This window comes from Mastacembelus armatus, chromosome 10 (assembly GCF_900324485.2).
Source record: "Mastacembelus armatus chromosome 10, fMasArm1.2, whole genome shotgun sequence".
Classification (NCBI taxonomy): Eukaryota; Metazoa; Chordata; class Actinopteri; order Synbranchiformes; family Mastacembelidae; genus Mastacembelus; species Mastacembelus armatus.
Window position 1 is genome coordinate 16836675 of NC_046642.1, and position 27230 is coordinate 16863904.

Consider the following 27230-nt stretch of genomic DNA (forward strand, 5'->3'; position numbering starts at 1 on the left):
TCACTGGTTTCCTTCAACATGACAGGAAACTGTGAGACCCTAACCACCTTCTCACACAACACAAAGAAGCACAAAAGCATTTAATATACAGCTTGTAACACGGAGCATCGGTTGCTGAGAATCAGCCGAACAAGTTGTTTCGCCTCTTTTTTTCTTGGATTTATCTTTTTCACAGATTTCATGTATGTTCTCCGATGTGCTGACTGACAGACTGATGGACTTCAAGTCTGGAAACATCATAATGATATATCAATGTCGTCACTTTTCCTCTCCTTCAGTATTTTTCACCCAGTCCATTCAATTTTTCACTAGCTCATTTTAGCTCTTGAGGTTTTTTTATACCCCTCAGACAATATGAAACCATGGGAACAAGCTTTTCTCCTCCTGGCTGCTAACAACGTTAGCTTCACTCGAGAAAGATAATGGTAGAGTGGCAATTTCTGATTCTGACTTCTGACCTTGTGATCTTTTGGTACAGTCTAAAGGTCATTTTGTTTCGGATGTATAGAAATTTGAATTAATCAAAATGTGTATGAGAGGAGTCTCTCTGGTCTCTGCAGGCTTTTATATGTCTTATTTTCTGCTTTTAGATGTGGCACAGTGTTTTGGACTCATTTGCATTGTGAAACGTATAAAAATGCACAACCACAGTCATGATCTTTGAAGAAAAGCAATGATTCCTCATATGAGGGTATTTTTAGTTATTGTTACTTAATTGCTACTACTGTATTTTAATGCCATGAAGTGATTTGTTTGTAAATTATGTGATGAAGCTTATTTTAAATGTATTTTAATTCAGAAGTTGTTACAGTGTCGGTGATTTTGGTGTTCATATGTTAACTTCATAAGAGTAGGATTAAATCCACATTTGAAGGAAATTATTTTAATCATACATTGCACTCATTTAGATGTAAGTGAACAGTGAAATAATCGTTTCAATCTTCTGCTTGTTGGAAATCACATAGTAACACTGCATAGATTTTTATTTCAGCAACATGTATCTCTAACCCAAAGCAAAAACGGACAAATTAAACATTCAGGCTGACATGAAGTCATTAATAAGGATTTGACATTATGCAATATTCTTTTCTTTACCTCTTCTTGCTGTTTTACTGTCTAGTAACATCAGCTGCAGCAAAAATTACCAATGTGTGGTGACATAAATACAACTCATTTTAAAGCGAGCCAAACATTTTCACTTAGCATATCAATGAAATAAAGTGATTCACGTGTGCAACAAACACTTGTTTTGTTTGCTTTTCTATAAATTTTGTCCAAATTTGCATTGTGTCAATGATGTGCATGTAAAGCTTTTTCAACTGCTTTTTGCTGAGAGCTATATGAGAAGGGAAAATAGATGGAGTTTTAAGTTGCTGTATGGATTAAACAACCGAGATATTTTATCTTTATAGACAAACTTTTTTTTAAACTTTGCATAAAGCTACTTTAACTGTTATTTCAAAAAACTAAAAATACTTGAACATTCATTTTGGTTTTGATTTCTCCTAAAACTGAAAGCAAATCAATCATGAACCTTGTGCAAAAATCCACACTAGAATTTCAATAATACAGTGCTATTAGTCAGAGGAGAGGGCTACGTTGATTCACAGTCTTCAGCTAACACTATAAATACATTTGGTAATTTGGCCATCCTGATTTTAGAAGAGCAGCATATGTCCATCTGAAGCCTGTTGTCAGTCTCTCCCTTCTTTACACTATTTCCATCACAGGTCTGTCGTGCTGAAAGCAGGGTTACTAAAACCCACACACAGTTTGTCTTTCTTCTGGCCCCGCTGAGCCAGCGCTGCACCCAGAGGCTCACTGTACTCTGGTAGCCTGCGGTCCTCCTCTTCCTCTTCCTGAGCCATCTGCTGATGAGTAGTGGAGAAGTTTTAAAATTAGACCATGTTTTGATAAAAAGTGGGATGAGGAGGGATTTTAAAATGCCCACTCACTATAACAGGCTTTGTATCCTTTTCAGGATTGGTCGTGTAGTCACTGTAGTCCAGGGAAGTGAGGCTGAAAGAAATATTTTTTTTTATCTCAAATCAGTGTTTAGGTTTTGATTTAAATACAGGTCACATGGCATTGCTGGGAGATGGGAGCATGCAGCAGTGAGCACACTGTGACAAAATGTTCACCTGGAAACCGTCCCAGTTTGTTAACCAGCACTGCTATAGACTGGAGAGTGATGTCATGTGTCACTGTGAGCCACTACATTGTCAAACTGTGGTGACAGAGCAAATATCTGCTATCAGAACAGGATGGGGATGGTGATGGGAAAGCTGTCTTTACCTGACTTTGTCCACATCTGAGCTCTCCTCTTCCAAATCCAGGACCATGGCTGTGTCGATGTTGAGGTTGAGAACAGGATTAGCCCTGGCAAAGAAAAATGAGTCAAAAATATCTATCTATATCCTTGTATTCATTGAATCATCTACTGTGTTTTTCTTTACTATTGCAGATGCTATTATTTCCTCACCCCTCCATGGTGTACTTGTTGGTTCCAGGTACCACAGGACCACTTTTTTGGTTGTCAGAAGTCACCATGGATGCAGAGTTCATGGCTTTAGCTGCCTTTAGCTTCCTCCTGTAGCTGTAGTGTGAAGTGAGTTGATTAGCAAACAGAAATAGATGCTTTAGATCAATTACATTTTGGAAATGTTGACTTGTAGTCTTGTAGAGCATGTTTTGCTTTTGCTGTCACTAATTTTATTCAAATTTTAGTTGCTTACTTTCTGCGAGTGCACATCAGTGAAGTGGTGAGGACACCCAACACGATAATGAGGCCTCCCACAATCCCTAGCAGGATGTACTTTACAGGGTCTGTGTCTGGTTCGTTCACAGGAACCTTCCCCTGCAAAATATATACGGAATTGGTCTTTAGTTCATTATCTGTAAACCTGTGGGACAAGGTTACATTTACACTTGTTGTTGATATAAACATATGGCATATTTTAATTTCACACAGTTTTATTCTCAATTGACACTAAAATATTAGAGAAACAAAAACACATACTAATTGCTATGTCTTAGTATTCCGCAATAATCTCCTATAATTATTATATTAAATGTGGAAACATGACAAAGTTAGTCTTATGTTTGGTTATTATGTTACATAAGTATGCTTATGTTTACAGAATCTCCTCACAGCTACTGTGGAGATAATGTCATTCATTTTAGTTTCCAATGGGGATCATTATATTGCACATTTTTAACAGTCTGCCAAAGAGACAGATTTTTCTCATTTGTGTCCTACAGCAGATACTTCTAATGCTAAACTACTTTTTGACCAGGCTCAGCAAAAACAAGTGAAGTTCTTTTTGTTAACTCTTCTAGTACAGTGGAAAATTAATGCATTGAGAGAAGTGGGAGAATAAGTGATGTAAAAATAAATATTCACAGGGGGAATGTTTTTTTTTTTCCTTCGGCTTACTCCCATTTGGGGTCGCCACAGCGGATCAATTGATCCGCATTGTCAATTTGGCCCTTCCTGACGCGGTCTCAGTGTCTGAGGATAGCGGCCCCTGGTCTTTCAAGTTGGTGTCCCAATTCACAGGGGGAATATAAAGATGCTAAATTAAGTTTATAATGTAATGTAAATAAAGTATGACATGACAGCAAAGAGACCCATGCTTAACAGACAAATTAATCTTTAAAACTGCTTGTACTTACAATGTACCTGAGGCCAAGGTCTGTCAGGACAAGATAATGATCAGGATCAGAGAGCATCTTCTCCACTTCATTAGAGGTAAGAGCTGTCCCGTTGGAATAGACAAAGTATGCCACCATGACAGTGACACCTGAAGCCCTGTGAGAGGAATATGAAGCACCTTTACTTAACCTAATGAACCCAAATAAACAATTGAGATGTTTAAATCTCAATAAAATCAAAATTCCCTTGTGTTGCTGCAATTATAATCTACAATTATCAAATAATTTATCCTCAACAATATGATGCTGCTTTACAGGCGCACCGTTACCACCTAGTGGTCAAAAATCATCTGTGTATGCAAGTGAAAAGCTGAAGGGTATTTCTATCCACACCAGCAAATGATTTATGTTCGGTATTTACACAGTGTTTAGTATATTTTGATGTAAAGTAGCTTAAAGCTGGAGCAACTTGCCTGGATGCATCAGTACTGTCAGACTTGATAGCAACAATTTCAACAGCAGCTTTAGTGGCAGCAGTAAGCGCTCTGGATTTGTAGAGACAAGAAAAATGTCCTTGAGAAATAGGTTCCTGTCATAAGATTAAAGCTTTACTAAAACATAGTATAGTCTGGAGGAATGTATACCTGACAATTTCATTTCGTTTGTTTTCAACCTCATCTACACTTCTTGTAAATTGAAGTTCAACTTTATACGATTCATCAACTGTGAAAATCTGCAATATAAAAAAGAATATAAGTAATGAGGCATTCTGCAGTCTCTATCATCTTTCTGGTGTTTACAAACAGACAAGAATATGTGACCAAATGTGAATTCAGCTGGATAATTTGAGTCACTCACATCCAGGATGGTGCTGCTGGAAAGGCCTCCAGTGTCGGTTGCAGTTGCTGTTACCTTATACTTCCCTCTCAGGGTCATGTCAAGCCCTTCAGTAGTTCTGTGGAAGGTTGAAAAACCCATAAGTGAAGCCATGGACAGAGTCTAAAAAAATAAGTGCAGAAATTTAAAAGCCTCCTGCTTCTCCTATATGGAGACAAGAGACCCAGCAGGACAGTTCTCTGTGGTTGCTTTTGTTTACCTTTATGATAGTTTTGGATCTTTTTTAGTTACAAAATTGAATGTCTCTTCTGTGTGTTTGTTTTGCAGCTCTGTATAGATGTGATGTGTCTTTTTGTAGTTTTGTTTCTGTGATGTCATTCGTAACTCTTTGTGGTTGTTTGACTATTCAAAACCCAATTTTAAGATTCACTTCAAATACAGAATCTGGCTATGGGCCCCTCTTACCCTGGGCCTGTGCCAGTAGAGCCATTCAAAAATCCATACATGAGTGCATCAGCAAGCAAAAAAGCTTGGGGAAAAATCCAAAACATCTAGAGCAGAATGTACGATGCTGATGGATGACTTTGTACTCACTGAATAATTCCAATATAAATGTCCTTTTGCTGTGTGGTGATAGCCTCAAACAGCATCCTCATGTTACTTGTATGATTGTTGGTGTCTTCAAATTGGACTGCTGTTACTTTAAAGTCAATCTGCCTGTTTATTCCAGAGTCACGATCTGTAGCCTGAGAGCAAGCAATAATGTCTGAACATCATCATGGCCCATATCTCAAATTGAAATAATAATGTCAAGTATTGGTCTTTTTTAATACTCACTGTGACGCCTGCGACTGATGTCCCTTTACTTGCACTTTCTGACACCACAACTAAAGTACAACAAAGGTTACGTTTTAAGTTACTCAATGGACTGATACGAAAACATTTATACAAGTTATATATAATAATTTTAGACTTTTTCACAAAATGCTTCTTTAATCTCATTTTCTCATCTCATCTCATTATCTCTTTAATCATTCTAAACATGACTACTATTGCTAGTAATACCAATTAGCATTATTATTATAATATTATCATTATTATTATTATCATTATTATTAGTAGCAGTAGTAGTTGTATAATTACTATCGCAATAAACACTCAGACATACACTCACCAAATACAGATCCTGAAGGAATAAATTCTGGAGCATTGTCATTGATGTCTTCGATGTTGATCACCATTTGTCCTGAAATAATATAATATAATATAATATAATATAATATAATATAATATAATATAATATAATATAATATAATATAATATAATATAATATAATATAATATAATATAATATAATGTGGTATAGTATGATACAATATAATTGTTTTTACTATGCTGCTAATGTTTTAACTCTTATACTTGATCTGTGAACAACTCAGTTCTGACCTGTCGTGACACTGTTGTTCTCTCCTTTCTCTGTGTACACGTCCACAACCTGAGCTTCCATCACTACCTGGTCACATTGTTCATAATCCACCGTGTGCTCTGGGTTGACTCTGACTTCCCCCGTTGGATCGAGAATAAACCAGCTGCAGGGTGATAGAGAGCCATTGCATCTGCATATGATGGATTCCAGCTCATAGACCAGTGAGTGGTTTCCATCTTTGTCGTGCCCTAGAAATTTCCCAACAGCCTCAGTGATGGTGGTGTTCTCCTTCACTGTCACAGGCACTGTCGGCTTGAACTCGGGCCTCTCATCGTTCACGTCCAACACGTCAACCTCCACCATCACTTCAGCTTTCTTCTGCTCTAGATCTGCTGCCTCTACCCGCAGTCTGAAATGCGTGCGAGAGCTCTCATAGTCCAACTCAATGTCCGGGTCTACGGTGATGTTTCCCCTGTAACGCCTCTCCTCTGCGAAGGTGCGAATAATGAAGCTTCCAAAGCTTCCATCAATGATGCTAAAAGAAATGCGATTGAAGTCTGTTGTCTGGTCCAAATCCTCAGCGTGAACAGAACCAACATATGCACCTGATTTTAATGGAAAAACACAATTAGATCCAGCATCACAGTTCTGAACACTTGAAATCACTTTGCAAAGTTAACTACTGACCTTTTTCTCCTTCTTTTACAGAGAACTTGTAAAAGTGAGCTTCAAAGTGTGGTGCATTGTCATTGACATCCTGGGTTGCATCAAAAGATAATTCTAGCATTTATCATCCACATCAGGGGTGGCAGCATCAATAAGTACACAGTATCAATAATTTTCCATAAACTGCTATGGTCTTACCTCAACATTGATAATAACTGTGACTGTGGTGGACAGTGGGGGAATACCCTTGTCACTAGCATTTATATGGAGCTCGATCCTCCCTTTCAGCTCTGGGTCTATGGCCTCGCGGTCCAATTCACCTTTGTTCCTCAGTACGCCTGTGTCAGGGTCAATGGTGAAGTTATCGCTGTACTTGCTCGGGATAATTCCAAACACGATTTGGCTGTTTACTGTATTTGGCTCATCTGCATCAGTAGCCTGTCCAAATAAGAAATATTAAAAAGAAATAGTTAAGAGAGTATTTCATTGATATTGCAAATACACTGCAAAGTATGCAGGCACCACATTTTTTTTTATTACTCTGGTTTTACGTTCAGGAGCATGATCATGTTGAAACAACACAGGGCCTTCTCCAAACTGCTCCCACAGCATAAGAAGAAAACTGTTGCCTAAAATATTACTGTGTGTTGTGGTGATAAACGGGAAATCCACTAGTTTCCCCACATCAAGGTGTGCCTATAAAATCATTAATATAAGCTTTTGTGTAAGCTTTTTTTTTTAAATCTGATAAATTGCCTTAAGTGTTATCACTTGACTCAGCATCAGTTAAAAACTAAAATCTAAGTATGAAAAATAGTATCTGTGGATTTGAGCTTACCCAGCTTGGAGCTAGCAGCTTGAGGCTATATTAGCTGCTATTAAGTGTAGCTGATTATGATACTAGCTGTCTAACTGTCGACTTATAGACTCATAGTATATGGATGTCAACACTCTCTGTGTCCACAGTTTTGGCTTACAAGTTCTTTTGCTTCTACTTCTGTCTCATTTCATTACTTTTCTGTCTCTTCTGTTTTTCATTTCTCTCTGTGTTACCTCTATCTTAATTTCAAAATGTCCACCCTCTTCAACAAACACTGGGGGAGTATTTCTGTTGATGACTGGAGGCTGGTCATTGATGTCAGTCAAAGTGATGTCTAGAACTGTGGTGCCGGTCTTTCCATCTGTATCTCTGGCCTGTAGAGTTGCGTAATAGAGAGATCTGACCTCGCGATCCAACAGAGCTTCATTTTTCACAAATATTGTACCCGTATGTGGGTCCACATCAAAATACAGTAGTCTGAAAACACAGATACAGATTTCTCAATGGTTTTGTCGCAGCATGACATCAATAAGACAACAGACTTTCAAATAACTGGACTAATGAGAATTTGGTTCGGACATAGACATACATGCTGTCTGGAAGAAGTCTGTAGATGAGTTTGCCTTTATCCATTGTGTCAGGATCCTCTGCCTGGAATTAAAAAAAAGCATAAATCAAGTCCTAGCCAAGTATTTCTTACTTTATCCTCAAACTGTCTGTGTAAGGAAATATATGAAGACCCACTGTGATGTTGGCCACTATTGTCCCAACAGGAGAATGCTCTGTCACCGTCAGTTTGTAGGTGTCCAATGGAAATGTGGGGCTGTTGTCATTGGTGTCTTTGATGTTAATAGTAACTGTAGCAGTGGAGCGGAAGCTGGTTTCTTCTTTATCCATAGCAATCACCTGTTCCAACACACAAGCACAGTAAATAGACCAAATATGCCGCTAATATTATCACAGACACCTGAACTATTTGAACTTTTCGTACCTGTAGAATCATTTGCTGTTTTTCTTCATAATCCACTGCTTGGGGCTGTTTGACCAGAAGCTGAACGATGCTATCAGTCATAGTAAATTGAGGTTCCACCGAAAACACATCCTTGTCAGTTCCCTCCAGGATTAGCTCAGTGTAGGAAATCTCCAAAAATCAAAGAAAGATGATTGATCATTAATATAATCAGAGATTTTCTCTTAATTATACATGTCTTACAGGGAAATCTCCTCCTATAAAATTTTATTCTTACCTTATCGGGATCTTTGACCGTCATGTTGATGGGAATAGTCCCTAATGAGTGCTCAAAAACTTCTCCTGTGAAGTGGCTCTCCGTCACACAGGACACCTCATCCCCTGAGCCACCACACTTGTAAAATTCTGGCTTGTTGTCATTTATGTCAATTATGTCAATCTGCACATTAGCAGTGGTGCTGGCATAGATCCCATGGATGTTTAGCTTAGACTCAGTAGCCTGAACATAGAGTAGGAAAAAAATCATTTTACATCAGTAGTCATGTGTGCTGTGTATAACATTATAACATTTCTACCATCCTCTTATATAAGAGGAAGTTGAGAAAAGGCTAGTTCTAGTTTTCTGTGTCTATGTATTTTTAACTAACCTTGTTCTTTCTTTCACTTCATCTCTTTGCTGCTTCCTCACCTCCTTGTCTCTCACTACAGGAACCTCACATCAAGACGCTGCTCCCACACTGAGCCTCAATCCCTAGGTTACTCACCATGACACCCCCTGCTCTGTGTGTAGTGTTAATCCCCATTTGACCCTGGTGCTCATCCCCTTGTGCTCAAACCCCATTTCAGAGATATGCTTTTTTTAATTCAAGTAAGTGTTTTTAAAGGTGAATGAAAACACTTTTTAAAATGTTTCCTTTTTCAGCCTTATTTTTTTGAACACTTAAAATCTATTTACAAAGTTAAATACTGATCTTTTTCTCCTTTTTTAACAAAGAACTTGTAAGAGGAAGCTTAAAATTTTGGTGCAATTAAACATATTTTCAAAGACAAATTGCTAAACTAAACTAACTCATGTTACACAGAGAGGTATAAATTGGTGTAAAAAAAAAACAAGAGTACCTTTACAGTCATTGTAACAGTATCACCAATAACTTCTCTATCAATATCTGACAAAACAGATATGATGCCATCATCTCTTGAAATGCTAAACAGGCCATCTGCTGTTGAATCTGTCAAGTGGTAGGAAAAAATAATATTTTATACTGCCTGTGTCATTGCCAGCAGCAAATTCACAGTGATCAGTACATTGTTAAGTGTGCCAAATGTTAGATGAGTATTCAGTAAATGGTGTTTTGAACTATCACCAACAGTGGGAATCAGGCTGTGCCATCATAAATAAGATGGGACCCATGACAGGTGACATTATCCTATTGCTCTAACCTAGTTTCCATTTAGTAATTTATTTCTAACTTTTATTTTAAACATTGTTATGCTCACCTTCAGTGCTATATATGATATCATCATTGACTCCTGTGTCCTGGTCAAATGCAGTTACTTTAAACACAGATAGGCCCTGCCAAAAGAAAGCAGGGCAGGGTGAATGTCCCTTCATTTGCACACAGGCAATACAGCAGCTCAAAGCGGTTTTACTGATAGTAGATCTGACATATCAGACCACAGTTTGCAGCAGCTTTGTCACATGAAGTGGACTATCACACAAAGCCACATAGTACACTATAATCAAAATCATGTGTCACATATAGAAATGTGAAAATGTGTGTTGCATTTTTTTTTTTTTATTTGTCAGTAAAACTCCAGCATCTTCACTTTAAAACACATTTTACGATACATCCATCCAAATATATTCCTTCAGCACTCACCACAGGAGAACTCTCCTCAACTCTCGTTATGTAGGGAAGACCAATGAACTGTGGGTCAAGGTCTGGGACGTCCACAACAGTAATGAAGGAAAAAGCAATGCTTGACAAGTAGTTAGTTTCATTAAAATAGCACTTGCCACCTCCATCCTGTTGTGGAGAGACACAAGGTTGTTGGAATTCAAACATATGAAGCTTGTACTAATGTACAATAACAAAAAGTAACATTTAATTTATAACATCTGCAAATCGTCTGCACTTTAGTAACTGCATAATGTATATCAAATAAATGGGATGAGAAGACCGAAACCACTATCATAGTCTGTTTAGTAGGAAATTACTGACAAGAGCTGGTTAGCTTGGCTTACCGTAAAGACTGGAAACAGTGGAAAACCACCAGCTTAGCACTGTCCAAAACAAACAGCACCTTTACAACACTTACTAATTAATATATTTTAATGAACCTGTTGAATTCATAGAAAAACTCAAGCCTAAAGGCAAATAGGATTCTAACCTAGAATTTGGACAGAGCCATACAGGCTGTTTTGCTGTTTCCAGTCTTGCTAAACATCTAATGGACTTCATATTTACTGTACTCCGCAGATATGGGAATGGTATCCATCTATTTTAAAGAGCATTGGATGATTGAAGCATCCATAAGTTTTAAGGGGTGGTTTGACATTTGTTCCAAGTTTCTTCCATAATTTGTCTCTTGTTTTTCATATTTAAACTAAGATAATAATACTTACAGTTGCGTTTATCTTCAGCCGATAGAAAGTGCTCAGCTCTGTATAATTCAGACGTCCAGTTAACCTGACTTCGCCGGTTGTGCTTACAATACCAAACAGACTGATGCCATTGTTTGGAGTAACCTACAAAAAAACAGCAAGTGCTCCTATTAGGTTTAAGGAGGAACATCAGGCTATATCATTAATAATTACATTTACTGCAGAAACTTACTTCATCAATTCTGTATTGAACAACACCAGCAGCTGCAGTGTCAGCATCAGTGGCCAGCACTCTAAACAGAGATGTACCTACAGCAGTATCCTGATGAAACGAAAGTGGATAAAACCCAAAGAAAAAAGAATCAGACAAGTAAATGCAGAAATGTCCCTTAGCATTGACTAATTAACAGATTTTGACATTGGATGACCTGGCTGCAAAATCCTCTAACATAATGAGGTAGTAAAAATGATAAACAAAGCAAGACAGCTATTAATGGAAAATAAAATGAAATAAAATATATTTGACTTACTTCTGGGATTTCAACATCATATGAAGACTCCTCAAATATGGGTTTGTTGTCATTGGCCTCTAATAAAATTATATTTAATTCTCCTGGTGTCTGAAAGACATTTTATGAATATCAACAACAAACAAATATAAAGTTGATGATTAATACTAACCTAAATGTTACTTACAGAATTGGGACCATCAGAGATAAGAACTCCTAGCGGCATTAAATCATCACTCTATAACAAGAAAAATTAAAAACCAATAAATAAATTGATAAAACGTATACATATAACCAAAATTACCTTGCTAAATGGTATCTATTTCCAGAGGGTTTCTATTTCCACCACATCATACCTCTCTATCTAGTTGCCTGCTGACTGTTACAATACCAGTGCTTGCGCCTACTGTGAAGAATACAGCATTAGGCCCCGTGAGTTTATAAGTCAGTGGGTCATTTTCTGCATCTGTTGCATTTATAGTAAATGCAGTGCGCCCTGTGAAAACAATGTTAGTGGAAAACATGTAAAACTGTGTGCAGCATTTCTTGAGGCATAATATCATAAAGGTGAATTAAAAACAATTTACAATATTGTTATTGTACACACATATATACCTGTGGGGGTGTCCTCACACACACTGTAAACATGAGAATGGATTTCAGGACTGGTATTTGCTGTAGAAACAATATTTGAATCTTAGTTGACTGTAGTAAAATAAAGAAATAATGAGAAAATGACAATAAAACTAACTGAGTCCTCACCATTAGCTAAGCTGATAAGGCACAACAGTAGGAAACTGCCTGTGATTCCCCCCATGTCTGAAAATACATAGAAAGACAAACATTATAAACAAAACTGTTATATAACAGACTCAGTGGAACAACATAGTGCAGCTTAGTCAATATATTGTAATTCACCACCTCAGTTTATTGTGTTAACATTCTAACATCTCATTATTAGTACAAAACACAAAGTACAGCTGAGGCCAGATAAAAGATCAGGGAATGAAAGTTATGACAAATAACCTCCTGGACAGCATGAATGTCAACACCAAGAGTTGTCAAGACATGTCACTAAAAGCCAAACACATCATGGTGCTGATGGTGTTTGATATAAAATCAGATGAGTATGACTATGATTATTATGAGTATTTGTACTCTTATTACCACAAATATCAATAAAAAATATATATACAACAACCCATCAAGCAGTTAAAATATTTCAGTCTTGACCAAATTGTTTAACCAGTACTGCCATCAATATAGATTTCAGTTTCTAAAATCTGAGTTTCTGGCAATTTTCTATTGTTGTAGTTTGGTGGCAAAAAACAAAATGCCAAATTGCCTAATTTGTAGGCCTTCTAGTGCAGCACCATTGTTCATTTAACAATTTAAAGAGATTTCAGCTTTTGTTATGTCTCACTTATATACTGTATCAAGACGATTTGTGGTAAAACATATAGTCAGTGATATTACTTCCACATCTTATTCCTCTGGGTAAAAGTAATTTATGGTTTAGGGGATATTCAGTTTCAGAGCTGAGAAAAATACATCAACATTCGATGGAGCATCATTAACACACGGGCAGTTGAGAATTGCTCTTATCTTTATTACTGTATGTTAAAATTTAACAGCACATTGCACATTTAACCACACCCAAAGTAGTAAAATCATAACAGGTAAGATACGTCACTGAGTGAAGTTCATTACAGTAACAAGTAGGAAGTTTCATTTAAAGAGAAAACTTTCTGTCCTATGTGATTTCATCTGCAATAATGATAATGTTAGAAGTACACTGGAAGAGATAGTTAGATGTGAGATATGAAATATTAAATTGGAAAAGGTCTTACAGAATGTTTTTCAATGTAAGTAAGAGAATACTACAGTAGAATAGTAATCAAACATGAGCAAAATGAAAATATTCTGAGGGCTATAGTATATAGACAATGTTTCTTTTTTTGCAATTTTATTCACTTAAGAATCCCTTCATTTTATACCTTCATAAACTCTTAAATATTTCATATCAAAGTTAAGGTAAACATGAAATAAAACAAAGAGGTTAAAAAGAACTGAAGTTAATCCTTAATAGACAATGGTCAAATTGGAAATTACTGATTCAGTTTGAAAATGTTTACAGTTTTATTTAGGTAATTCAATGAACCTGAGCTTATGTAAAGATTTCAGGTTTTTAAAAACCACTAGTTCCAGAGCTTCTGTTTTGTGTAATGACCAAAAAAGGAGTTAGACTATGGCAGGTTTTTATTTTTATGAGCAATGAATAATTTGGAATAAATCTCTGAAGAAACCGATTGTAATGATTGATTTCTAACTGGGAATCTCTTTGATATATCCATGCCTCTTAGACTTCTTCCATTTTAATCTGTATCTATCAAAATATAAGTGTAGAAATGAATTATATTCTAAATCCCACTGAAGACACTGATACGTATCAATATTCAATCTTCAGTATCAGCCCACTTAGGTAAAAATAGTGTGTATCGACTGTCGCTCAGCTATATAATCACTAAATGCAACAATAAAAGCAACACTTTACAGATAAATCTAAATTAAAATTCAGCAGTCAGACTTACCAGATGGTATTCACAGAGCAACTTCTCTTTTCCTGATGTTGAGATGAGACCTTTGGTTCTTGTTCGTCCCAGTGTTCATCATCTGAAAGCTGTAAATATAAATGATTAACATGTACAAGAACTGTCAATAACAGGGCACTTAACCTGCTCCTTGCCGTTACCGATTGTAAAAATGAAATATATCAACTCTGCAACACTTAAAATATCCGACTTGTTTTTTGCTCTTACACATGGCTCTATTATGGCTCTTTAAGCCTGGGCAGTAATTAGAGATAGAAAACTCTTTGGCTCTTTGGCTCACTGGCTGCCCAGCACTGGCACTAGAACTATGTGGCACTGTGCCATACTGGGTCTCTTGTGTCCATACCCGAACACCAGCAGCATGTGAACTGCGCTTTTGTCTGAATGGGTGCTTCTGTTGTCATGGCAACAACAGCAGTCCGCTTGCTTCCATTGAGAAAAGCTAGTGTTACCATGGCCCTTTTTAAAATGTGTCTCATCAGAACTGATGTCTTTCTCAGAGTGCAGATCCATGTGCCTCACTAATGAACTCTCCACAATGAAGCCCACTCCCCCTCTGGTCTGCCCTCCTAATTAAAGGGCATCACACAAAGGATTATCTTCTCTTGTGGCTTCATTCTGGCTTCATTCATAATCAGATGTTTGCCTGAATACAAAAGCAGAACACTTCACCTCTTGAAATAACAGGAGACATTTATTAGAATTTTTCTTTTTCTTTTCCAATCTTCTAAATGTGTTCTTTAGAAGGGGCTACACTTAAAATCACATTTTGAACTCCTGCATATTAAAGGTTATGTATAGTTCAAAGAAAATGTGTGGCATTTAGCTCAACAGAATTTTCCGGATTTGGAAGAAAATCTTATATTTCATCCTTAGATGAGCATGAATGTCTCAACTAACAAAATCAGATTTACCAACCTAACCTCTTTAAAAACAAAAAACAGCCTAAAGAAGTAACAATACAGACTATACAGCCATTTGAGGCTTAGGCACACGTTGCGTTGAGCTATATGCTAACATGGTGACAATGCTAACATGTTGATGCTAGGAAGGTATTGTGTTTGTCATCTTCCATACATCCTGTGGGCAACAGGAATATGTGTACCAAATTCCAGCCAATAGCAATAGAATTTCACTCAAATGTCTATGGTGGTGATAAGCTATATGAAAATTCAGCCATTTCAAAGACCAACTGAGAAACCAATATGGTTCTTAATTATCTGTAACCTCAGCCTGTTGGGTGGAAATTAAGATATGAAATAGAAATGATGTCCCCTCTCTTCGTAAACAAGACTATGACGCTAATTTGTTCAATTGACCCAGATTTCTCAAATATTAAAAAAAAAGTATCAAAATGGGTCAGATTGGTGAAAAGTATGTTTTTTTTAACCACCTCATCACAGCCGACAAAATATGTGCTAATAAACTACAGAGATACTTTCACTCAAAGCTTACCCAGTGTAGGCACTGAGAGAAGCCCAGAACTCTGTTTCTCTTTTCCAATTAGACTTTGGTTTATGACTTACAGTACTGAACACAACACTGCCATTTCTGACCACGTACACAAATATATAGATGGGTGGAAAGCTAATAAAACACTCCCAATGCAATTCCAGTAAACAGAAACCAAGTAGTAGTTTGAAAAAATATAACTTTAATGACTAAATGATCTCAGAGTTCTGGTGTTCCATTCACCATTAGTGAATTAAGAAACATGATTTCGTGATAAAAATGACACAAAAACATAATGACAATGCAATATTTTCCACTTACTACACAGTCAGGAAGAGTAAAAAAATGTTTAAAAAACATCACAGAGAAATCCATTTAATTTGAGTGAATATTTTCCTATAGTGGCTCTAGATTTTGAGCTGGTGTGAAGTGTGAATTAAGCCCTGTGTGTGAAGCAAATGTAATTTTTTTTCCAAAGGAGAATTAAAATTCTACATATTTATTGTGCATAATGTCTAAAATCCACATAATCCTCTACATAGATATTACTGAGGAGCAGTGGTGGAATATATAGGTATGTTTACTTTAACCCTGTACACTTTTGAAGTAGGTCAAATTTCCATTAATTGACTTTATGTGCTGCTTCTACTTAACTTAAAAAGTAACCATGACCCCACAACATTTATCTGACAGGTATAATTAATTCATGACATTGCACATATATATAAACCATCCATCCATCCATCCATTATCTATATCCACTTATTCCTAACCAGGGTCATGGGAATCTGCTGGAGTCTATCCCAGCTCTCTTTGGGTGAAAGGCAGGGGTACACCCTGGACAGGTCACCAGTCCATCACAGGGCCACATAGACACAAACAACCTCACACACTCACACTCACTCCTATGGGCAATTTAGAGTCACCAATCAACCTGACATACATGTTTTTGGACTGTGGGAGGAAACCAGAGTACCTGGAGAAAACCCACACAAGCACAGGGAGAACATGCAAACTCCAAACAGAAAGGTCCCTGATGGGTTGTGAACCCAGGACCTTTTTGCTGTGAGGCAACAGTGCTAACCATTCATACACCGTGCTGCCCATATAAAACACATAATCCAAAAATAAATAAATATATAATGCAATTACATTTTCCAGTAACTGAAGTGGCAGTACTTCCAGCAGCTACAACATTAAAATGCTGTTTAAAATTATCTACATGTATAATAATAAGCCAATAATATAGAGAATATAATAGAAGGGACCATTTTCATAAATGGTCTACTTCAACTTTTGATGTTCCTAGTACCTTAATATATTCTGTATTTTTACTTAAATAAATCTGTGAATGGAGGACCTTTAGGCTACTTCCAAAGGGCATTTTACACTGTAGTATTACTGATTTTACTTATATAAATGCTGTGGGTTCGTCTTTCACGAAATACAAATGATTTTTTCCATAGAAACTTTTCATATCTGAACTTTCGAATCACACTGACACTGTTTTCTGTCCATTACGGTAAATATGGCAGCCTGGCGTGTGCTCTCTTCTCTGGAAATACGCAGAAATGGGGGTGTAACAGAGAACTGCAGAAACCCAGCACAACCGTGGGGCTGGATTATCATTTCCAAAACCAAAAAGTGGCGATTTCAGAAGCAATTTTTGGGCTCGCAAAGACATTAAGCAGCGCCATGTTTAGACAGAATGTATTGATAATACGAAGATCTCATGTTTAGCACCTTTTTTACAGCAGTGGTGAAATCCACGGAATGTTCCACACTGGAACAGCTGACCATAGGATGCCGCACTTAGCCTAACGAGATGTGAACATTACAAGGAAAAAAATCACTGATCAGATGTTTGCATATTAACAATCAGGTAACTACACTCCTCCTATTGTTACTGCTTCGTGTCCGTTGAATTTTGGAGATTTATGGTGCGTGTTTACGGGAGATGGTTAGACGGGTTATTAGGGCTGTCATCCTGCTCAACCTCCAGCCCCTCCTTGTTTTGCTGCTACCGAGTGCGATGTTGTAATATTTACCTTTAGTGTATGTTGCATACCGCTGGTCCTCTCCTTCGCCAGCTTTTCATTAGGTGCATACTTTTGGATGCATGCAAAAAAAAAAAAAAAAAAAAAAAACTGCAAAAAAAAAAAAAACGGATGTGTTCCAGTGCTTTACAGTGAAACATACAGAACAGTCGAGGACATCATTTATTAGCTCTTACAGGACAAATAGGGCCTGAAAGGTAGCCTCTAAGGCCTAATAAAGCTTGATAATCCTCAAATGCAACATTAGACCAAATCCTTTGCAGCTGCATTGTCTGTCCTACAAAACAGACCCGCAGAAAATTCGCATAATAGCTGATAAAGGCTGTTTCTCACTTGATCATGCAAGTGCAATATTACATAACCGGCTGGGTAGTCTAGATAGGACACTGTGGCCTCCAGTCAGAGTCAAAACAGACTGTGGACCACAGTGGAGTCATAGAATCAGCAAAGTAAAACACTGTGTTCTACAAAATAAACACTTACTGTATCTTTTGAGTGGACTGAATCTAACTAATGTACGTGTTTTACCGTTAGTCTAAAATAATAAAGTAATAACTAATTGTTTTTGAAGGGAATCAACCTGCCAAAACAGAGATATGCTTTACGTAGAAAATACACAAATGTTTCCGGTTGATGGTTAAATATTAGAACAGCGTCCTCATTTCAAAATAGTTTGACACGATTAGCCTGTTTTGTATTATTGGGACTGTCAGTGGCTTACTATGAATTACATTATACTTAAGTATTAGTGGCAGTGCCACTCTAAAAACAATACATCACAAGTAACTGCATCCAAATTTGTACTAAAAACGTACCTACATAAATAGACTATTAATTACCAAATGCACATACAATTTCAAAAGTAAAAGTACTTACTGTAGAGAATACCCCCGTCTGTAACCCGAATATTATTGCTATAATTATTATTTTTATTATTTAGTCATAATTACTGATGTAGCCTATACTAACATGTATGCCGTACTTTGTGTTGAAGTTGAGCTACAATTTGCATAAAATGCTACTTAATCACAATACTTCAGTGATTGCACCTGGTTATTTTCCAGCACAGGAAACTATGATTTGTCCACTCACTGTATAGCTGCCTGTGCTATAGGCGACAAGCCAGAGAAAGAAAACAGGAAACAGGAAAAGATCATAATACCTATTCATTCTCTCGCTGCTGTCATTAATATCAGGGGTGGGGATATTTAGTCAAATCACGTTTTGGACGAGGTCCGGTTCGTCCTGCAGCCGTTCGCGGATTTTTGTGTTTATAAGCTACAGGTAACAACAAGAGCTGCTTGTTTTGATACATTGTAAGCAAAGCTGTCTGGACGGCTGCTGTCTGTGTTTGCTGTGCGCTGATTGGCTGCTCGCGAAGGAGGCGGGGCTTCATCATAACAATGCATTTCAAGGAACATACACGCGCCAAGGAATGTTGCATATCGTTCTGTTGCTAACGTTATCTTTCCACGCGGTAGAGCTTTTTCAGGCAAACATTGCTGTTTACGGACACGACCTTTTACGGCTTCTCGAGAAAACGGATTACCTTTCCGCATACTGGAAGCTACTGTTAGCTGCTTAGCCTTAGCAAGCTAATAGCAGCCCCGTCTGGGACATTGAGAAAAAGCTGTCGGAAGAAAACAGTCGATTGTTAATCAGCCAACGTTAGTTTCTGTCGGGTGGTGTGTAGTCGGTTAGTGGCCGTTGCATTCAAGGATACCTTGATGGGACTCGACATTTCGGAGGCTGAAACACCTGCCATCTCCCCTTCTCACCGAGCAAGCAAACTAGCTAAGAAAGTAAGATGTGGCTAAACCTGTCCGTCCAATGCTCGTCTCTGTCTGTGTGTGTGTAACATGGGTAGAGTATGCTGTGGTATATGAACAGATGCCCTAACCGTGTATTAACATGTTGGCTAGGTAGTTGCTTTACTACGGTCATCTGCAGCCCAGTCTTGCTGTGTTTGGACAAAGCGTTAGCCTAGCTCGGCTGAAGTTAGCCGCTCTCCTTCAACAGGGGGCATCGAATTTGTCCTGGAGACAAGGAACCAACGGCCACCACAGCGATCGTGTTTCTCATTTCTCGCAGCGATGTGCACGGGCATTTGCATATTACTGGTAGAAAATGGTGTAACGGTACTGTGGCCTGTTGGATTGTACGGTCCCGCTTTCCTTCCACATCTTTTGTTGTTGCTTTGTCTTTTGAGCACATGGCTTTCCTTGTTTTTGTTCAGGCACGCTGCAGCGACCCCTATTTATGTTTGTCCTCGAATATAACGCAACCCCAGTAATCTGACTACATTGTATTTTAGCATTTTGGTTGAACTCAATTTATATATAACGGTAACTAGTGTACTAGTGTGAACTTAGAAATGTGACAAGGAATATATAAGTTACAACTAAACTGTGTCTCACATTAGCCGAGATGATGTAGTTTAAAATGTAACTATATATGTCGATTACACAGTTGTTTCTATTTGGGGATAAGCTGTTTTATTTTAAGTTTTTAATAAATGTTTTAATTAAAAAACATTCTAGTGTATATTCGTGAATAACCTATTTATTGAAAGTTCTACTGAGCTCTTAGAGCCAGTATATGCAAATATGAACTTCAAGACAAATGTTTAAACCATTACTGATGCAGATTAGTAGTCACCGTGGGAGGGACATGTCATCTCACAAGAGCAAAACATTTGGAATTAAATATTTTCTGAAGAAATTATCAGCAAACTTGGAGTATTTTAGTTTTAGGTGTCAGAAATCATTTGAAAGTTGGACTGAAGTGATTGTTCAGACCTACTGGATAAATAAGTAGTCTAAACAACAGTGGTTGTAATCTAGGCCCTTTCAAATAAAATAGCAGAAACGTAAATAATGTTGGAAGTGAAGCATGATACCCTGAACAAACATGTGTTATGACACAGATCTGAATATCTTATAAATACATTTGTGATTCAGGGTGGTAAAATGTGACTGGCTGTGTACACATTTCACTTGATATGTGGTCTATATGAATATATTGTGTTCTCAGTTGTTAGATAAGGAATAGGCTGCAGAATAATTAATTTGTCAACTGGTGTGGTGTTTTTGCAGGGTTAAGACAATCAGAGGCAACATACAGCTGCCTCCACTGTACGGTTTAATTTCCCAGAGTGTGACTCGTCTGCACGACGTCACCAATGCGACCATGGGAAATAGCAGTAAATAGGCTGCCACCAACAGCCCCCTTAAACCCACGGAGGTTCCTTGGAGAGCCCTGCAACGCCCCAGTGCATCTCAGGAGAAGGTAAAATCTAACAGAGATACTTTCAAAACATTAACCAAATGTAAGCTTTGTTTTGTGTGTGATCTTGCTGCTTTACCCAGGGGCAAAGAGTAATATGATGTTTCTAAATTTAAAATTACAGCACTGTTAGTCATCAGGTGTAATCATTACCACAGTATTTTCATTGGGGGCAAATTATGACATGCTGTATGTCGTAATATTTTGACAAATTAATAGACAAACATAGGATAGGTTTGAATGTTTCAGATTTACCCAAATTAAAGTCTCAAGACAGTAACTGTTTTATTTATAAAGACACATTATATTGTCTCTGAGTTTAAATCGCTGGCTCAATAATGATGTCAGGTCATCAAGAGCACTACAACCTCCAGCTATAATCCTACAGCAACATGCTGCCCACCCCTGTCCAGCAAAATTACACATGGTCTCATTAAAATAGGGGAGATGTCATATGCTGTCACTAGCACACACAGGCATATACTAAATAAGGAAGTATGACTTCCTTGTTTTGGCATACGATATATATATCTATATATAGATATATAGCTACATCTACATTGTAGTTGTAGTTAGTTTTGGATAAACATACCTTTTTTTACATGAATCTTTTGATGAAAACAAACATATTAGTATTGTCACAGGTCAGTGTGGCTTCTATATAGCAGCTTAAAAATATAAATATTTTTTCATTTTTCAAATGGTTTATATAAAAACTCAGTCTGGTATAATAATATTACAAAGTTTTTTAAGGAAACATCTATTGATTTGTCTGATAGAAAGTATTGTCTAAAGGGAGAATGTATTTCACTGTGGTGATCTTTTTTAATTCATATATATATATGATCTTACAGTCCACCAGTGAGACACCAGTGGGGGAGACGAGACAGACCTGTACTGCACACTTCCCTGGTCCAGGATGAGAATTTCCATCACCTGCTTTTCTCACATCACCACCAACAGCTTCCTTTAGATGAGTCCAGACAATACAGCCACACCAGCACACCACGCATGCTTCACCCTGCTGCTCACCTCCCCCAGCAGAGCCCCATCATGGTGGATCTACATGACCAGGTAAAAGAACAAGAAGAATTTGATAGGTAAAAGATTTATTAAAAATGTTTTGCTGTGTTGTCTGGCTGTATGTATTCTGTAGTCACATGCATGTTTAATATGACAAATGCATGGCGCTGCCTATGATGAGATCTTTTTGGCAGAAAGTTTTCTGTTTTAGGCAGACTGTGTAGTTGCACCATCTCACCCCACTTCTTTTCTTAAAAGATGCACCAGGGATCAGTTCCTATATCATACACTGTTACGACGGTGACGACCCATGGATTTCCCATCCACACCGGTCAGCCTCTCCCAGGGTGCAACACTCAGCAGCTCCCAGCATGCTCGGTAATGTTCAGCGGACAGCTCTCTCTGCTCTGCTGCCTTCCTCCTCCTGTGAGTTTGAAAAGGAAGAGCCCAAATGTCAGTGGCACCCATGTAGCACACCATACCAGCCATGCAATCTGTCACTGTTCATGACTAACAGATAAGATGCTGCTGTTTCTGAGCAGCACTTGTAAATTGATTCTTGGTGTTAACACAAAACTTAGCAGCAACAGCAATAATACAGAATATGACTTGCTGTAAATGTTGTCTGTTACTTGTGGAAACAGAGTTCAGGGGAATAATTTGTGGCAGTACTGTGGTTTTATGTAATGCATCACCTCTGTTCACTACATGCTTACAACTTGTTGCCATTATTAATGCTTTACTGTGAACGTAATGTGCAAATTTACTTTGGTTAGTTGCGCTCTGCTTTAAAGTGTTGAGTTTGATTGGTAATGTAGATAAAAATCACTAAAGAAAACTGACTTACACAAATGTATGTCCCTTCTTCTGTGTTCTTTTCCTTCCAGCTCATACAGGCATGTACCATGCAACATATGCCAGTGTCTTATCAAGCCTTTCCACCGCTGATCTCCAGCGACCATTTTGTATTGCACCCAACCCCGTCAGTACCCCCCCACCAGCCGCCGCACCTTACTCCTTTGAGCCAGTTTGTCCCTTTACAGCCTCAGCACCCACGCATGGTGAGCAGCTGGCAGTAAACATGTTAATTGATCAACTCCAGGAGATGTAGAATGTAATCACTTGGAGTTTGTTGATTTATATTCACATATTGGATTTAACGGAAACCTTTCTCTCTCATCTCAGCCTCTACAGAGGGTAGAGAATGAAGTTGACCTAAGAGGGGACCAGCACCCATTAGGGACCTTCTCCTACCCTCCCTCTCATCACCCACCAGCGCTGCCTCCTTCTCTGCCCCTACAGTATCTTCCTCAAGAGCCTCTGCATCAGGAGCTTCCCTTTGGAGTGGTGAGAGCCTCAGAGGTGTTTTCAGATGTTTGTTTTCCAGGAGTATTAACATTGGACTAAAGATGTCTTATACACTGGACTGGACTGTTTCAGCACCAACTTTAATGGAGTTGTTGGTCACTAACACTACGGTGTGTTACTAGTGCTAAAGGTTATTGACTCATAAAGGGAAAGTATGGAGACTTAAAGGACAAGGCTGGTGACTTTGTTTTGGTCAAATTTAGCCACACTCAGTCTACTCATCAGGGTTTTCCTGAACTTTCTGTCAATATTCATTATTCTGATGTGTTTATATTTAAATAGTGGCCAAATACATTTAAAGACACCAGTTCACTATAATCACAGAGCTCTGTTTGCATAACTTCATGGGTCGGCATGTCTTCCACAGCCATATCCCCACATGTTTCCCCGGCGAGTGAGTGGACAGAGATACCGGTTGCAGCAACCGCTCCCCCCTCCTCCACCTCCCCCATCTTACTACCCAGGCTTCCTCCCTTACTTCCTGTGAGTATACCTGCAGTATAAGCAATGTAAAGTGTAAAATATCTGATTATAGTAGGCTACTGGCCTCCACAGTTGACTGTTCTACTGTCTGGCAGCAGAACTGTGCAGTTGGTTTAGAGTTGATAATATATTGCTTGTCAGTTTTCTTTAAATGAGAAAAGATGAAGAGGTGATTCAGATGATTGCAGTGATTGTGTTAAAGTTTGCTCAACGTGTTGTGTTTCTCTGTTTCTGCTCAGGTCAATGCTTCCTGTGCCTCCAACTGCAGTGGGCCCAGCCATCAGTCTAGACCTGGATGTGGATGATGTGGAGATGGAGAACTACGAGGTTTGTGTTATCCATGTTATTTCCAATAAGTATATTTCAAGTAGTAAATATCCTGACAGACTCAGAATATCATCAGCATTGTACTCTCTTTGCGTGTCTGCAGGCATTACTGAATCTGGCTGAGAGGTTAGGAGAAGCGAAACCACGTGGACTCACAAAAGCTGATATAGAGCAACTTCCATCCTACAGATTCAACTCGGAGAATCATCTATCTGAGCAAACTCTGTAAGCCTTTTCATCGCCTTTGTAATAAATCGTATCTCTTCTGTTCAGTCCGTATAGATGTGTCTCCATCTTGGTAACTTCTTCCTTTCTCTCCCTCAGGTGTGTCGTGTGCTTTAGTGATTTCGAGTGTAGGCAGCTACTTCGGGTATTACCTTGTAACCACGAATTCCACGCCAAGTGTGTGGATAAATGGTTAAAGGTAAGACTATGCCTGTTTACATTTGATAGTGTTCATGTAGTTTAAAACAGATTTTTAGATACAGAGCTTGATGTTTTTATACTTAATGTTTCCACTTCCAGACCAATCGCACTTGTCCCATCTGCCGAGCTGATGCCTCGGACGTACACCGGGAGGTGGAGTGAGAACGGTCTCTGAGTGCTGAACTGGAAAGCTGCACACACCAGAGGCTGTCCCAAAACTGGGGACACCTGCCACCTATCTTGCGTCCTCCAGTAAATATAGCTTATCAACCCACTGTTCCTGCCCCCCTTCCTAAATAATAAGCAATCCAGGATTGTTTCTGGAGCCTATTGTACCTCTGCTGTGCTTCATTGTCCAAGTGTTATGAAACCCACTGCCTATTGCAGCCTATAGCCAGAGTTCTGGGATTTCCAGCCAGTTCTTTCTCTGCCCCCTCTTTGCAGATTCCAAAGATTTTCCCTACAATGCATTATTTGCTGCTTTTGTTTACAGGGTTTCATTTTAATTTAGTGGATTTGATTGTGGTGTTCATGGCTAGTGGGAGTCCTGCATTGGAAGCGGTGAGTAGGGAGCCTGGAGGATGTTAGGCTGGACACCTTGTGCAATTAGCAGAAAAAAATAGGAGTACTTCAACTTGGGTATCTGTGTTTGGAGGCGATGCCTGACCATCATAGATGCATGTTTGTGTAGGTGTTGGGCTAATTAACCTGTTAATAATGTATGTTCTGCAATAATGTATTGATCATTTCCACAGTTTTACCCCTTGTTTTAGAATTTGCCAATGCTATTGTGAAAGTGTCACACGCTGTGGTTAAATGCGGATTCTGTTAAGCCTGAGGTTATGGACTGCAAGTGATGGGACATGCAACTGTGGGGTGTCTTTTACCCCAGATAATTCACTCTGGAACGCAGATCTGTACAGAAAGCAGTCATGGATTCATGGACTGCATCTTTTCGAGGTCATCTGGCAAAACTGCACAAGTGCTACATCCACCCTTAACGTCGACATTGTTCCTCTGGCAAGTGTGTATGCGCGTGTGTATATTGTGTGTGTATGTTTGTCCTGTTCACAGAGCCAATGCATTGTGTAACCACTGGATACAGGGCAGCATGCTAGGATTTGCATGAACTGTTGATTCAGACTAGCAATATTTTAATCAAGCATTGCCACCAAAACGATCAAATTTTAAGAATAACAAGAGACAAAGAAGCATCCTAAAAGAACTGATTACTTATTCAGAAAGAGCCATGAGGGAAGACTAGCACGTGGTTCCACCTTGACTGCGATTAATGATGGGAGTCCTCGTCTTGAAGGCTATGATGATGCCATAGAGTTCTGGAGGCCTGTGCAGAAAGCAATATGTGCAGTGAGTGGCGAGTTTTAAATGAACATTTTCTTCCCCTTTTAGGAAGACTGGGCTTTTTATTTCTTTGAGCTAAATCCAATATACAGACATAGCCTACTGTTCAAGATTTCAGCTCTGCCTTCTTATGACCTTGACAAGCACAAACCTATTACTAATCCTGAAAATACTCTGTCATTTCCACTTGTTTTAAAAGTATGCTGTTTTTGAAATAGTTTATTTATTGGTTTTATCTTCTGGAGAAAACACATGGAAGGAAATAGTTGGAGCACTAAATGATGTTTGTTTATGGTATGTGTTATATACTGGTAACTTGGTCAGGTCATTATCTTAGGCCATGGTAATGGTGTTGGAAAAGAGCAACCTGTATAGCTTCAGTGAGAATGCTTTTAGATAAACATTTGAAGACAGAAGAATGTTGAAAATCCTTGTAGAAGTCACTGGTGACACTCCAGGATATGCCAGCTGTCTGTATCCCGCTCCGATCAGGAGGGGCTGCAGACGACACAGAGCTGGAATGTTCAGTAGTGTAGAAACACTGTTAAGACTTCTAGTTCCCTGTTTGTGTTCACACTAAAACTACAGGATATATTTGGGGTGGGAGGGAAAAGAGCAACAAATGAACTTTTGCTTTGGATTCACTCTTTTAACTGCCCCAGTAAGCACTAATAGGCAGTTATAACCTTTGCTTTTATGCGTAAAGGGATCTTGCCTTTTTCTTTACTTTTGTTACGTGAATGTGAGTCTTTGACGTGTGTGCCACCTTCGAGAGAAAAAAAAAAAAAGAAGCCATTTAATGAGTTAAACCCACAGCTTTGAGAATTAACCTATGTGTACATATCTATTCGCTGGCATATATTGTAAGTTTTAAAAAAAAAAAATCACTCAGGGCCTCTCGGTATATAAAAATAGAGGAGAACAGTCCATTTTAAATGAAAAGGTTACCATAAAAAGGGTATATCTGAATTTAGTTTGGTCGTTTTCCTCAGACCATAATGTAATCAATTATAATATTCTGTTTTGTCTGAAATAGTAGATATAACATCATTTAAAGACAGGCATGCAAGAAAAAAAGATCAGTAAATATGTTATTCACTGAAAAGAGGCAATGTACACTGCAACTTATTACAAGTGTATTATTCAAACCTGTTTGACTTTTGTTCTTGTACTCAAACCATATGTTGAGACATAGCGGTTGTGATCCCATTTCTTAAATGTGCCACAGTGCACACTATCCTACCTAATTCACTCCCAAATCTACTTCAGAGGTGTTTGCATGACTTAAAAAAAAAAGTAAAACAAGTGTGTTATAGTGGAGGATATCTCAAAATCTGGTGGGGACCTAT

The 27230-nt window shown here is 38.2% G+C and overlaps 2 protein-coding genes across 4 annotated transcripts; one reads left to right on the plus strand and one right to left on the minus strand.

Annotated features, from left to right (window-relative positions):
• Positions 1-952: 952 nt before the first annotated feature.
• On the minus strand, positions 953-17676 carry cdhr2 (cadherin related family member 2). Its single transcript, XM_026330251.1, has 32 exons — positions 17599-17676; positions 14078-14166; positions 12249-12305; positions 12102-12161; positions 11843-11982; positions 11674-11724; positions 11508-11597; positions 11210-11299; positions 10999-11121; positions 10253-10399; positions 9870-9945; positions 9492-9601; positions 8650-8871; positions 8394-8543; positions 8147-8308; positions 7992-8053; positions 7636-7879; positions 6781-7020; positions 6604-6673; positions 5937-6521; positions 5666-5737; positions 5329-5378; positions 5086-5237; positions 4513-4609; positions 4299-4387; positions 4128-4199; positions 3676-3811; positions 2736-2857; positions 2483-2596; positions 2296-2379; positions 1956-2019; positions 953-1871 (listed from the first exon to the last, which is right to left on the minus strand). Exons 3-32 carry the CDS (start codon positions 12301-12303, stop codon positions 1725-1727), a joined length of 3876 nt encoding a protein of 1291 aa, XP_026186036.1. The 5' UTR covers positions 12304-12305; positions 14078-14166; positions 17599-17676; the 3' UTR covers positions 953-1724.
• On the plus strand, positions 17136-27177 carry rnf44 (ring finger protein 44). 3 transcript variants are annotated; one of them, XM_026330253.1, is made up of 11 exons: positions 17136-17432; positions 20703-20895; positions 21747-21966; positions 22174-22341; positions 22803-22976; positions 23101-23262; positions 23651-23766; positions 24006-24093; positions 24197-24318; positions 24418-24517; positions 24619-27177. In XM_026330253.1, exons 2-11 carry the CDS (start codon positions 20789-20791, stop codon positions 24679-24681), a joined length of 1320 nt encoding a protein of 439 aa, XP_026186038.1. In that variant the 5' UTR covers positions 17136-17432; positions 20703-20788; the 3' UTR covers positions 24682-27177. The 3 variants fall into 3 exon arrangements, with proteins under 3 accessions (XP_026186038.1, XP_026186037.1, XP_026186040.1); XM_026330252.2 differs by lacking the exon at positions 17136-17432 and adding an exon at positions 18880-19409; XM_026330255.2 differs by lacking the exon at positions 17136-17432 and adding an exon at positions 18882-19409 and having other exon boundaries at positions 22174-22293.
• The last annotated feature ends 53 nt before the right edge of the window (positions 27178-27230 follow it).